The following is a 15037-nucleotide window of genomic DNA, read 5'->3' on the forward strand; positions in this document are numbered from 1 at the left end:
GACCCGATTGGTAAAAAGTGCTGAATAAGGCCTGAAAAAAACCTGTAGGTACTCTGGTTAGCTCCATGCAGAATTGATGTACAAAAACTGCACAGACAAAAAATCTAGCCTATCATACAATGTAAGCCATTTTAATTCTGTACACAGTTCTTTTGGTGAAAATTAAAATGGTGCATATAAAATAACACATGCTGCCATTTGTCTGAAGTTTATAATTTTGTATCAAGATGAGATTTGGCAGAGTTTCCAAAAACAGTAAAACAGGAATAAAAAGTTGGAAGATTATATGCACTGTAATACAGAATATGAGTTTCTGTAAATAAACTTTTTATTAATTTTACTGAGTAAGGCAATTTTTTAAGATGGTATTTTACAAATACTGAGAAAATTTAAGACTGAACACAAATGGGGCCAAGTAGAAATTTTAGTCTTGATGGGTTTTTGGTTTACCAAGTTCTTCAGACTTCACTAAAAAAAAGATGCAATCAGTTATGTCCCCTTAGTTAGAACAAAATGTGAATATTGGTTTGTACCAACTTTGGTTTACTAATACACTAATCATGGTTTCTATTTGTATTTATTGAGTTATTGTTTACACTAAATATTTATTGAGTTATTGTTTACACTAATTTTGTTTCAACAAGAGCACATTTATGGAAACTGACATTTTTATGTTGCTAGCTGGAAAATGTGAGACAACATGGTTGCAAAATTATTTTTTGCTGGTCTTTGTTAACACTATTGTCAAAAGTGATTACGCCTGTCTTGTTCCAATTCCAAAATTCATTGACTGAGGATCATTTAGGTGTGTAGTATCAGACATGGATGACCAGCCATAAAACATAAGCTGCTTCGACTTGCACAAACAATGGTTCTACAAAAATATAATTTTCAAGGCTGATGCTTGAGGCAGGTATAAAGACTAGCATTATCCTATTGTCAACACTGGCCATAATCTGTGCAATTGCATGTAATGGACATGGTTTATTTTATGCTTTTTTTGGACCTCACAACTGGGATCTGGCAGCTATCTAGTCATGCTTGAGTAAGGTTTTATGGGGTTCATTTTAGGACAAAGGATTTCAGTTTACTCAATACTTCTGTATTGAAATTAAATAGGGAACAATTCATTACCAGTGTTGAAATTAAAAAAGGAAACAAGTCGGGACCAGAAAACCATCTTGGTTTAAGAGGATTCCAGTTTAGTGAGGTTCTGGATATGGGGTTTTGCTGTATTGTCAACATGGTAGTCTCAATGTAAATTATTATCTACAGATACACATAATGTTCGTCATCCATGACATTTTCCAACTTACACATATTTATTATGAAAAATAGTTTTGATTTCTCAAATTGATATACCCAGCATTATAAACTTTATTCTATATGCATGTATTACCAACTTATTTTGTTGTGCCTAACTCTGAACTCTAATAAGGCTGGAGTCCTTAACATTGGAACTAGATATATACACATCTGCAAGCAAATCTGTATTCATGAATTCAGTACTTAACAAAAGATCAGATGCATCAATAGCTAAGAGGAGAAGATATAAAACAAAACACTGAGGATAATACAATTTTGTGAGTGAATACTGCCATTTGCTGAAACAAGTGATTTAGGTCTGATCTAGAAGAATACATTGATTGCCCTGTAAATCATCAATCAAAGTAAAAACATGATAACAATATTTTCTGAAACGATTTTGCTGGAGAAATGATTCAGCAGCCTACAGATAAAAAGAATTGTGCATAACTAAGTGCATATACTTTAAAATCTGCGACTTATAGAACTCTACAGAATACTTTCCATTTTTGGTCAATGCACATACACACCCTACAGAATACTTTCCATTTTTGGTCAATGCACATACACACCCTACATAATACTTTACATTTTTGGTCAATGCACACAGAAGAATTCTGCAAAACCTTTGAACAAATGATTACCTCTTACAGAATGAAATTACCAGATCTCAAGCTTACAGAATATGTTCACTAGATCTCAAGCTTACAGAATATATTCACTAGATCTCAAGCTTACAGAATATGTTCACTAGATCTCAAGCTTACAGAACATGTTCACTAGATCTCAAGCTTACATAATATGATCACTAGATCTCAAGCTTACAGAATATGATCACTAGATCTCAAGCTTACAGAATATGATCACTAGATCTCAAGCTTACAGAATATGATCACTAGATCTCAAGCTTACAGAATATGTTCACTAGATCTCAAGCTTACAGAATATGATCACTAGATCTAAAGCTTACAGAATATGATCACTAGATCTAAAGCTTACAGAAGATGATCACTAGGATCTCTTACATCTGCGCCAAAAGATATCACACCTGTTCCAATTATAATTTGGGCATTCCCATCATACCATTTATACTCTCTAACAAGTCGACCATTCTTACTGAAAATTTAATTCATGCAGAGTATGGGCTGTCTTAGAAGTGTAACATACAAAAAGTTGTATAAATCTAGAGTAACGTTGGAGAATTCAGATGCTTGCAATACACAAAAATACTAAGAATTCAATTATTTTTATGTTTTTATGACACAAATCTTGATCACAAATGTGTATATGGTATGCACTGTGTTCATCCGTTTCATCATGGTATTCATTATACAATACCTGTATCAACAGTTATTTGGATTTTGAAATATTGCTGGTAAATTAAATACTATCCACTGCAAGCGTCAAGTCAATGTAGTTTAGTGTGGTGTTAGCCAATGTGGGTACATGAGAAAGCTTGCCAGTAGCTTCTCGTGGGTCGGTAGTTCTTTCTGGGGTTTTCCTGGGTTCTTCCTCCACCATTAATACTGGCCACCATGTATAGCCTTTCATGTGCTGAAAAATGGTGTTAAACCCTACAACAACAACTGTTGTGTTTGCTAGAAGGTATATAGCTTCCACTTTTTGTGCAAGTCCCAACAACCTGTATTTATAATAATAATTGTGTTTTGCTGTATATACACTGTATTTTATACAATAAAAAATTTGGTTTCAGTTGTATTTTAGATTCTTTATTTACAAGTGATATTTCCAAGTCTTCTGCCAGTGCATGTGACCTAAGCCCTGGCATGCAAAGGCAGCACTCCCTTGTTTTCAGGCTGACAATCCTTTTAATCTAGCTACAAATTAAAAATGGGTATATCATATATATTTACAACAAAAATCAGGCTAGAAAAGATGATGCAAAATATAATGCGCATATTGAAAAAATAAATAATTTTTATACTGATTTATGTAAACAACAACAATCTCAGAGTCACAAAATCCTCCACCTGAGCCACAAAAATCACAAAATCCTCAACCAAAAATTCCAGAGCCACAAATTTTTAAAATGAAAAATTCAAGAACAACCTCAACCATAATCTTTTAAACTACAATCTCTGAAACCACAAATTTCACAACCACAATTTCTACAAGTATTTAATATTAAGAATAAATTTATGACTAAGGGTCATGAGATCAAAATACATAGATGCAGTAAATAATGCCACATACAGATACAATCAAACAGAAAAATATGCAAAACCTGAATATGTTGGATCTAGGGCGAAAGATGATTGGGTTAAAGATATATATTCCATATTTGCTAATTAACTTGCTGAAGATGACAACACTAATTTTAATCAATTTAAAAAGGATGTAAGACAAAGAGAATCTGGCACACCTCCTGGTGCTACTGTAAGTGGTTTTGTTACTCAAGGAAGCAGCCTTAATACTTGTCCTAACAGTGTTCTTTCTGATGTTGAACTATTAGAAATTCTGACTGGAGGAAAACGAGCTGGAAATAATTCTCCAGAAATTATTAATGAAATATCTTATATATGTTGAACATTATTTGCAGGAGGTATTATGCATATTAATTTTTATTAGTCTCTCATTTATGAAATCATCAATGATCATTACAGCAATTGAAACCTGTGATTATCAACTTCTTGTTGTTGTTGTGGGGTTTAATGCCATTTTTCAGCACACGATAGGCTATATATGGCGGCCAGTATTAATGGTGGAGGAAGAACCCGGGAAAACCCCAAAAAGAACCACTGACCCATGAGAAGCTACTGACAAGCTTTCTCACATACCCACATTGGCTGAATCTTAGACTCGAACCGCCGCAGACAGAGGTGAGATGGCAGTGATCCGTAACGAACAGCGCTTTAGACCACTTGGCCACTTGGGGCCCCCGAATATCAACTTGTAATTTAAAAAATGATCATACATAATGGTCAACATGGACCTGTAATGGTCAGAACAATAAATTCACGATTATCAGCATACAAAGCAATCTACGGAGATGGACTCGGTGATGTTGTTCAAGGTTTATTTAACTCATTTGGCCCCAATCCCACTTGTAGGCATGATGAGGCTGTACCCTTATTCAAGGTCATCTAAGATACATCAAAGTCGGTGATATTCCAAAAAAGCAGACAGATATAGCTCTACAATGATAACAAATGATTGGTAAGTTCTAGTTGCACTACAAAATACAGAGGGAAAAACCTATTTTCTGGACCCATTTTTTTTCAACCAAAGTTTGCTCATGGTCAGAACATGATTTTGTGTCTGGATTTTAGACCTTTTGGCCTCAGATCTAAGGCAGACTGGTCTGAACTGCACACAGACAGGTGAACCTTTACAAAAACTAGGATAAGATGGGCATTTGGAATAAAGAGTGGTCTCCATATGAAAATGATGGATCCGTTAAGCAAAAAAACCCACAAAACACAAAATAAATTAATAAAAAAATCCAACTTTTACCCTTCTGCTCACGCACAAGCAAAATAACCAATGGAAAACAATGTTTCTAATACGACTAAGCATGACTCTCAGGGCAAATTTGTTGAAAACCGATGTATTACGATGAATACAGAAAAAGCCCCCAAAATGTCTTTCCGACTTGCAATTCAGGCAAAAAACTTACAAAAACCTCCAGGGCCGAATGTGTTAAGAGAATAACTCCAAAACCAATACCAACTGCAAAACAATTAGGAATGAAAACTATTGACACTATTTGCAATAAAGGTATCAGTGCTGTTGGTAATGTTGTCAGTAAAGCATTTTCAGCAATCAAAGAAAGATTAGCTTGATTAGTATGAAGAAAACCACAACCAGTAAAATTACCCAGTACTGAAGTTATGACTGCAAATACCAGTTAAAAAAGAAATCAAGCTGCAAATCCAAAATTAGCAGAATTGGCTGATATACTCAGTCAGAAATAAATACAAGTTTAATAGCAGAAGTGGCCTTCGAGTTAGACGATCATAATTATAACAAAATGTGTAAGCGTATATCCAATCCAGCATCTGATATGGATGCACCAATTCTTAAAGATGAATCTGTTCATAATTATTAGTATTATTCTTATGAAGCACAACAGCCAAATCAATGTGGATGAATTGAATTACAAGTTTAGGATACAAGCAGATATTTCTTACCAGCTGAAGCATTTACTGAAGTAGAAGAAATTGTAACAGATGTCGTCGCTAATATACCATATGGAGCTGATGCCATAGGTGGTTTTGTTAACAATGGTATTATGGCATTATTCAGAAGTGCTGTGTACATGACTGATGGAAAAGAGATTGAATCAATTCCGGATAATGTTGATGTTGTTACAACGATAGTAGGTCTAGCAAGATATTCAGATGATTATACAAGATCAGCTGGCTTGTCAATGATGTTTGCAAATGAAAATTTAGACCATCCTGATGACAGACATTTAATGGCACAAACAGCATGGAACACTGCGACTGATCCACAACCAGCTGGAATAGATGCTGATGCTAATTTGATATTAAGACCTAATCCAGATTTTAATTTAGGATGCAGAATTCATTGATTAATGTTGAAAGGTTATCATTGAAGATTTTCATGCTCAATTCTATTGTCCCACGTCTTTGGATTTTGTAGAAATGTTACAAAGGTCATTTTCAGAGCTAAGCATACAATTGTACTTGTAAGAAAAGGTGAAGACAATGATGCAATCTGGCGACCAAACGCTGTTGCTGCTGGTAAAGTAATATTATTTAAACTTTCACTGTGGATGCCAGTAATGACTCCATCACTTGTTGAAGAAGAAAAATTACTTGCTTTTATGAATTCAGGTGGTAAATCATTGTTATCATGGTAGACGATGACTAGAGATAGTGTTCAAAGTGTAGTTGATGGTTTATTTACATGGCATATAGCATCACAACAAGGTGTTTCTGCACCACAACATATATTTATTGCTTTTCAAAATGCTGAAAGATTAAACTCTCAAGAACAAAGTCCAATGATATTTGACAGACTTGGAGTTAGTGACGTTTCCTTAAGGATAAACGGACATCAAGAATCATCTGAAGATATATCGTTAACTTTCATCAAATTTACATAGCGCATGTATATCATTATTTAATGACTTTGATGGGACGTGATCAAAATGTTGACATTGGTTTACAAATATTACAGCTAAATTTCACAACACTGTATCCAATCTGTTACTTTTCACTGGAACATATAGATTTATTTAAACAATCTGTCGTTGATATTCATTTTCAAGAAATCATAAACACCAGTGGTGGTGTTAATTCCAGAGCAATTGCAGTTATACTCAGTGATAAAGCAATGTTACTTGAATGTACTGGTGGACAAATGAGAGTTATTGACGCACCAGTAAAAAATATGTAATTAAATGACTCACAATGTCATATTATCATGTTAGCGTTACTCTGACTCCTGGTCAGTTCAAAAAACTTCAATCAAAATCAGCAAAAAATTGAGGAATACAAATATCACTAAAAGAAGATCAGATCACAGGTGGTCAAAACAAATCATTATCAGAATGTCAATGCAGGCATTTCAATGATGCCAAAGAATCAAAAACCGGTGTTAGACTTAATCTTTCTGCTGTTGTAGTTAAGACTCAATTAAAATGAGTGGTATATTTCCACTTCTTGCAGCTATACCAGCTATACCAGCTTTATTAGCTGCTGTAGCCCCAGCTGTTACAAAAGCAGCTGCACTTGGTACTGTTGGAGCTGCTGATGGATTAGCAGCAAAAAAAGGTACTAGGACAAGGAAGGAAAAAAGGGAATGGCTCTAATATTTATAGCTACCCCTCATTGGCAAGGAAACGGTTTGAGACTTCCAGGGACACTTCGCTGATTCTTCCTATGTCCAATTTTGATTTACTCAATGCTGCTAAAAAATTTAATATAAAAAATTAATGGTGTTTTTATGCATGATAAATTACCCAAACAACCAAACAATATTGAAACCGGTATCATCAATATCAATAAAAGTTCTGGTTCAGGTACTCATTGGGCTGCATACGCGATTGATCCACGTGGAATTATTTATTTTGATTTGTATGGGTTGGCTCCACCAAAAGAATTTTTAAATTATGTAAACACAATAAAAACTCCAGTCTGGTATTCAACATTACCAACACAAACAATAACCGATCCACCAATATGCGACTGTAAAGTAATTTCTGTACTCAACACTGTGTCATCATCAACATTGCCACCTCATAAAGTCATGTATGAATACACAAGCAGATGGTCCATCATTTCAAACAGATCTTAAAGTATAATGGTTGATATTTATGGAAGATCTTCTAATAAACAAAAACAAAAAACCAATGGAATAACCTATGAAAATGTAAGTAAACAGATTAGTGAAATATTTGAATTATTAAATCTTGCAAATGTAGATCCAAACGAAGTTGTTGTATTTCAAGATAAGCAAGAAAAAATAAAAACAAGCAATCTTTCATTGAAAGATATTATCGTTAAAATTATTGGAGTAACTGAAAATAGCATAGCTGTGTTTGATAGCAATGGAAAAATTAAACCCAGTGTTACTATATCAATGATATCAGATGATATTCATGGTCGAATACAAAACTCCAGTGATATCATGACTGGTCTTCTCAATATGTATAATAATAAAATGACTGACCATGGAGAACCAGAATCAGACATTGATGCTGTAATGAAGAAATACATCGATAATAAGAACCACCCAATCATGAACTCGTTAGTTTCAGTTAATAATGAAATGACCTCATTAGAACTGATTATTCTAATCATGTACAATTGTTTATGAGTTTTTGTAGAAACATAAATAGGTCCATTAATGAATTTTTTGGAAGTCAACCAGTCATCAACACTAAAGTCTCTGACAAAAAAATTACCGACAGTTCAGTATATACAGTTGCGTCTGGACAAACATTATGGTTACCACTTAATAAATCCATCAAACATCATGCTGAGGTTACTGGTATATACAGGTTCACAGTACCTGGCATTATGAAATTTACAATATCTACCACAATTTCATGGTGTTCCACTGATTCCATCAGGTGGATCTCCTGGATATATGTTACTGATGTTGGAACAAAATGACGAGGAAAACATGGTAATCTTACAACCCATTTGCGAGATCTCATATCTTTCTGAATTATTTCCTTCGCATATTGATATCCAAATAACCACTCATCAAGTGTTCCATTAAATCATTCAACAATTGCCTGATCATGATGAAAGGCGGTATGTCCTTGTTTAATTTTGACATTATGTTTTTTCATCAGAGATGATATAGCACCAAGAAATTCTTTGCCAGAATCAACCTGTAGTAACTGTGGCCATCACAAGGGTCCTCATTGATAAATTCATTCAAAAGCAGATACAATTTCAACTGCTGTACAGTTTTAGTTCATAGTGTTCTGCTTTTTTATACCTACTTGCAAAGTCAACGACCATTTATGTGCATTTGTATGTACACGATTGATGTCAAAACAATTTTAATAGTATCTTGTGGTAAAAATAAAATATCTGCCTGATGAACTTCATTAGAAGTGCTGATTTCAAAATGTGCATGCTAAATTTTTTAGGAGGTGGTAGTTAGATTTGCCATATTGCCTGTCATGCTAACCAATTTGCAGCAAGAGAACGTGTAACATTTCCTGCATCAGCGAGTTTATTAATCACTGCTCTACCCCTTCAATATCCTCTTGGGTTATAATAAATCGATTCCATTATTTTATAACATTTAGTTGATTAATTACCATCCCCATATACAAGTTTACCTTTAATCGCATATCTTACCAACCAAATAGCTAATGATTCTCTGAAAGATTTATTTTTTATGGAATCTAACAAGTGAATCAACTTCACATCTGCAATATTCATTGCTGTAAATCTTTACTTTAATAAGCTACATCACTGATGTGACATGATTTATTTATTTGTTGGATTATAGTGGCATGTGCACAATTGTTCATGTGCCACTGCATGAACATCACATGCTTGATCAATTGCATTTACTGGATACTCTAAAGGTCTTGGTTGATCTCGCTCGTCAAGCCCGATATCAAGTCGGGTTCCTGGACAACAATAATTATATCCTGTAAGATGTCTTTTTCCTGGGTATTTAGCCCATGGAACTCCTGGTAATTTTACTAATGAAGCAGTGATATCAACACCTGTCTTCGTAAAAGATGAAATAAATTTATATTTATTTGTACCACATTTCACACATTTATCTGTAAGTGCAGGTTTTTTATTTTTTGTTATTATTGTTGTTAATCCACTTGTGGGGGTGGATGCTATGCACTGAACACAATATAGATCCATATTATTTTTTATATTTGTACAATCTACCCCACACAGATTTATTACGATAAATTTACATGATTTTCGGTTGTGATATCTTATAGGTCTTGATAAAATCTTTGGTTGAGAGACTGATATAATAATGATTTAATTACTCACACATTATAGAAGCAGAGAGGGTGCAACCACAAATAAGTGTCACGGTAAACAAAACAATGACGTTATTAACCTTTGATTTTCATTTTAAGCTTTAATTTTCAAAAATGGACCCTCCAGCAAATGGTTTGTTCACCCTCTCTGCTGCTAAAATTGCATTTTGTCTAATTAAACAGGTCTACATGTTACTTTGGACTGAAACTTATGCCCGACATAATGGGGTTATAAATTTAATAGGTGTCGAGACAAGCGGGTGAAAATGAGCATAAGAAAGAAGGATTTGTTTGGGACCGGACCAAAACGCTTGACATACACGAGTTCTAGAGATAACGGTGGTCGAGATAAAAGGGTTTGACTGTATCTATCTAATTATGTATCTGTATATATCTATCAATCAATCTATCCAGTTGGGCTTGTTTATTTTTCCAAAAGTGTAATTCTGAATCACCTTTAGATGGATCTGACTTGCAAAATACACAAGACTTAAAGGAGCATCAAAGATATATTGGCTTTTTGTAGCTCAAAAATGGTTGTGTCTGTTTGACTTTAAGTGTGTATATATGTTACTAGACAATTTGAGACACTTCTGTTTTCTCCCTAACAACTTCATATGCACAATTCCTACCTTCATACTAAGGAGTCTGTTGAGGTACAGCTCTACCAAGTCTTTGGTCTTGCCTCTCTTCTGAGACTCATCTTCCGGTTTCACCTGCAAGACATGCATAAACTGTTCAATGTATGTCCTACTTAATTTGCAATATTATTTAGTACCAATCTACATGGACACTTTAGAATCATGGATTGGTACACTGTACATACAGTATATGTGGTTTATTATTATTTATATGTCAACATGACAACATATCACTTTCTGTGAATTAGATTGGTCAGAATACACCCATGAAAACATTTTGTAGTACTCTTATTTTCGGCTGGCTGTGGCTTTTATAATTATCAACAATATGACAGTTGCCATCTAACCAGTAGCAGAGTGGACACTGGAAACAAGCTGCCAACTATCAGAGAAATGTACAGTACATGCATTGTAGTCATCTCCTACCATGTGCGATTTGACGTTAATGATAAGAGGAACAAATTCCAGCAGAAAGAAGACAAAGTATGATCCCTCCAACTAAATTCCAGCAGAAAGAAGACAAATTATGATCCCTCCAACTTTAGCTCAGCCATGACTATTGCTACAGATGGCAGCACTGAGCAAAGTTCATGAGACTGTCATAAATGGAATATCCATAACATAGAATCATACAAACTGTGCCCTCTGCTCTGTAAATTTTTTACAAGTGTTAAAACAAAGCCAAAGAATTCATTCCAGTGATTCCTTTCAAGCTGAAAGGCAGCTTAAGTTTGCAATCTGGAATCAAATTAGCAAAGCAGAAAGTAGTATAAAGCAGTACACAGCAAAGAATTACAACTAACATGTGAAGGCAACGGAAATTTTCCCAGAAGAGCTGAGGTGATCCTTGATAAAGAAATTGAAATACAAAAGAAATCTCAACTGTAGATTCAATTAACACAAAATGGCACTTTAACACCACACATTTTGGAGAGACAAAGTTATGTCTTGGGGTGATACTAATTAGAACAATGACTCAGATGGCCAGGTTTCCTTCTGTGAACTTCCACATCCATTGGACACCCCTTAGCTCCAAACTCCCAAAATTGGAATGCTGTTGCATCTACCAATAAATAAAAAATTGCAAGTGTTGACACACTTCATGGAGGAATGAGAGAATGGCAGTTACATTGAGATACAGGTACATGATACCAGAACTCTAGTCATTTACCTGGCATAGTAAATTAAGCTATGTCAACAGAAATTTCCAGTGAAAGTGATGAACATTTCAAATTTACATACACTTGTTAACTGTTAAGTGAAAATCAAAAAAAGTGTCTTTCTTTAAATATGGATAAGTGCTATTTAAAAATGTTGTTTGTGTTGTTAAATTAATACCTATTGTCAACTTGAAAATGGGATCATTTTGTCATTGCTGTATTTAAGGCAGCAGCATGAATTGTTCAAAATTATTTTTATTTTCTGTTCTTCTATGTGTCTCTCATTACTAATCTCTTAAAATAAAAACTATCTTATAAACAGATTCTCCAATCAGTAATGACTAAATAAGGAACATTGTCAGACAAATTCCAGCATTGCTCACAAATGTTAGAAACTATTACCTTTTTAGTAAATTCAACATTAAATCGTGATTCGTTTGAGATCCTTTGTGTATGAATTACAAGGACTATTTAAAAAAGGACTATATAAAGATGCCAATAAGGATGAGGAGTCAGTTTTCATGCAGATCTACAACCAAATGGTATGATGTTACCCTTAATGTTTATTACACTATCAAGTTTCATAACGCATAAGAACACTAACTCATAAAATCTCATATTGGCTGGCTTTCTGACTTTGACACATCCATTCTCTTACGTGGAATAACCATTATATTTCATAAGTTTACACTGGCCATTATTATTTATAAAATGTCTAAGACGGCATGAATATAACTGTATATTTTCTCTCTCACAACAGCATATAAGGATTAATGAAATTCAGATTCTTCACTTTACTCTGCTTCAGCCATCACCGAACTAATGGAAACTCAAACTGAACCCCAAGAGATCTACAGCTCAAATCCTAATCACTTTGGTTATATAATGAATTCCCATATATTTGAAATCCAATTTTATGAAACCAGAGTAAAATGTTATAAAGAACCAATTTATTGCCCAGAATTCATAGTGAAATTTACACACAAAACCCCCAGTGAATTTGGACTTTGTATATACTGATTTAATCTGGACCTTGTACAAACTGGTTTAATCTGGACCTTGTACAAATTGGTTTAATCTGGACCATGTACAAACTGGTTTATTCTGGACCAAGTACAAACTGGTTTAATCTGGACCTTGAACAAACTGGTTAAATCTGGACTTTGTACAAACTGGTTTAATCTGGACCTTGAACAAACTGATTTAATCTGGACCTTGTACAAGCTGGTTTAATCTGGACCATGTACAAACTGGTTTAATCTGGACCATGTACAGACTGGTTTAATCTGGACCTTGAACAAACTGGTTAAATCTGGACTTTGTACAAACTGGTTTAATCTGGACCTTGAACAAACTGGTTAGATCTGGACTTTGTACAAACTGGTTTAATCTGGACATTGTACAAACTGGTTTAATCTGGACCTTGTACAAACTGGTTTAATCTAATTCTTATACAAACTGGTTTAATCTGGACCTTATGCAAACTGGTTTAATCTAGACCTTGTATATACTGGTTTAATCTGGACCTTGTACAAAGTGGTTAAATCTGGACTTTGTACAAACTGGTTTAATCTGGACATTGTACAAACTGGTTTAATCTGGACCTTGTACAAACTGGTTTAATCTAGACCTTATACAAACTGTTTTAATCAGGACCTTACACAAACTGTTTAAATCTAGACTTTGTACCAACTGGTTTAATCTGGACCTTATACAAACTGGTTTAATCTAGACCTTATACAAACTGTTTTAATCTGGACCTTATACAAACTGTTTTAATTTAGACTTTGTACCAACTGGTTTAATCTGGACCTTGTACAAACTGGTTTAATCTGGACCTTGTACAAACTGGTTTAATCTAGACCTTGTACATACTGGTTTAATCTGGACCTCATACAAACTGTTTTAATCTGAACCTTATACAAACTGGTTTAATCTAGACCTTGTACATACTAGTTTAATCTGGACCTTGTACATACTGGTTTAATCTGGACCTTGTACAAACTGGTTTGATCTAGACCTTGTACATACTGGTTTAATCTGGACCATGTACAAACTGGTTTAATCTGGGCCTTGAACAAACTGGTTTAATCTGGACCTTATACATACTGGTTTAATCTGGACCTTGTATATACTGGTTTAATCTGGTCTTTGTACAAACTGGTTTAATATGGACCTTGTACAAACTTGTTTAATCTGGACCTTGTACAAACTGGTTTAATCTGGACCTTGTACATATTGGTTTAATGTGGACCTTGTACAAACTGGTTTAATCTGGACATTGTACAAACTGGTTTAATCTAGACCTTGTAGATACTGGTTTAATCTGGACCTTGTACAAACTGTTTTATTCTGGAGCTTGTACTAACTGGTTTAATCTGGACCTTGTACAAACTGGTTTAATCTGGACCATGTCCAAACTGGTTTAATCTGGACCTTGTACAAACTGGTTTAATCTGTACCTTGAACATACTGGTTTCATGACCAACTCACCAGATGCCACAGCTTAATCTCCCGAAGACTGTCTGCCTCAGAGGTGGTGCTTTGGGGGCTACTGGACATCAGCCGAATTGATTCAGTGGCTCCAGTCATCTCAAAATGAATCTGTTTAGGGCTCAGGTTTACTACAATAGAAAAATAATACAGTAAACCTGTCTTGAAAGACCATCCTTTTGCTAACAAACAATTGATTGATCTCCTGAAACTGATGGTCTCATATTTAGGTCATCACATTATAAAACAATTGATTTTTCATGAAAAATGTGCTCTTTCATGAGTGGTAGTTTTCTAAAACAGAAACCTTCCATGTCAGGTTTTACTGTGCACAAAACTATGTTAAGCACATATTACAGTGTTAATACAAAAATGTACAGGTTAGAGACCGATTCTTGCCACTTTTTCCTAGTTCTTTCATAACCATCCACTAATGACCGTAACTTGCTCCTTGGCAATAGAATACATAAAGGCAGGGCCTTTAACAATACTTTCCCTCATGTTATTGTTGTTGTTGTTGTAAGGCTTTATGCCATTTTTCAGCACACGATAGGCTATACATGGTGGCCTGTATTAATGGTGGAGGAAGAACCCAAGAAAACCCTGGAAATAACCACTGACCCACAAGAAGCTACTGGCGAGCTTTCTCACATACCCACATTAGCCGAATCCTCGACTCGAACCCAGGCAGACAGAGGTGAGATGGCAGTGATCCGTAATGCATAGTGCTTTAGACCAATCGGCCACTCTCGGCCCCTCCCTCATGTTAAATGTGAAATCAGCAACATGAATGATTTTATATGGGGACTGTTAATCAAAATGGTCTTGGTGATGAACTTTGCAGGAGAGTCAGTACCAATTGTCACCACATGTTGAAAAATGATCTACTCACACATGATTATTTGATTATATCTGCTCTTTAATTAAATGAAAATATAGTTCTTTCAGATTACTGAAACTTTAATTTGTGTTGC

The 15037-nt window shown here is 34.7% G+C and overlaps 1 protein-coding gene across 1 annotated transcript in view; it reads right to left on the minus strand.

Annotated features, from left to right (window-relative positions):
- Positions 1 to 15037, minus strand: part of LOC149788899 (plexin-A1-like) — a 336630-nt gene that overhangs the window by 35156 nt on the left and 286437 nt on the right. Inside the window, exons 31-32 of the mRNA XM_089975025.1 lie at positions 14064 to 14194; positions 10402 to 10485 (exon numbers count right to left, since the gene is read on the minus strand). Coding sequence (XP_089831151.1) covers positions 10402 to 10485; positions 14064 to 14194 — 215 coding nt within the window. The remainder of the gene's footprint in view (positions 1 to 10401; positions 10486 to 14063; positions 14195 to 15037) is intronic.

Source organism: Sinohyriopsis cumingii, chromosome 11 (genome assembly GCF_028554795.1).
Source record: "Sinohyriopsis cumingii isolate HCF-2022 chromosome 11, ASM2855479v2, whole genome shotgun sequence".
Lineage (NCBI taxonomy): Eukaryota > Metazoa > Mollusca > Bivalvia > Unionida > Unionidae > Sinohyriopsis > Sinohyriopsis cumingii.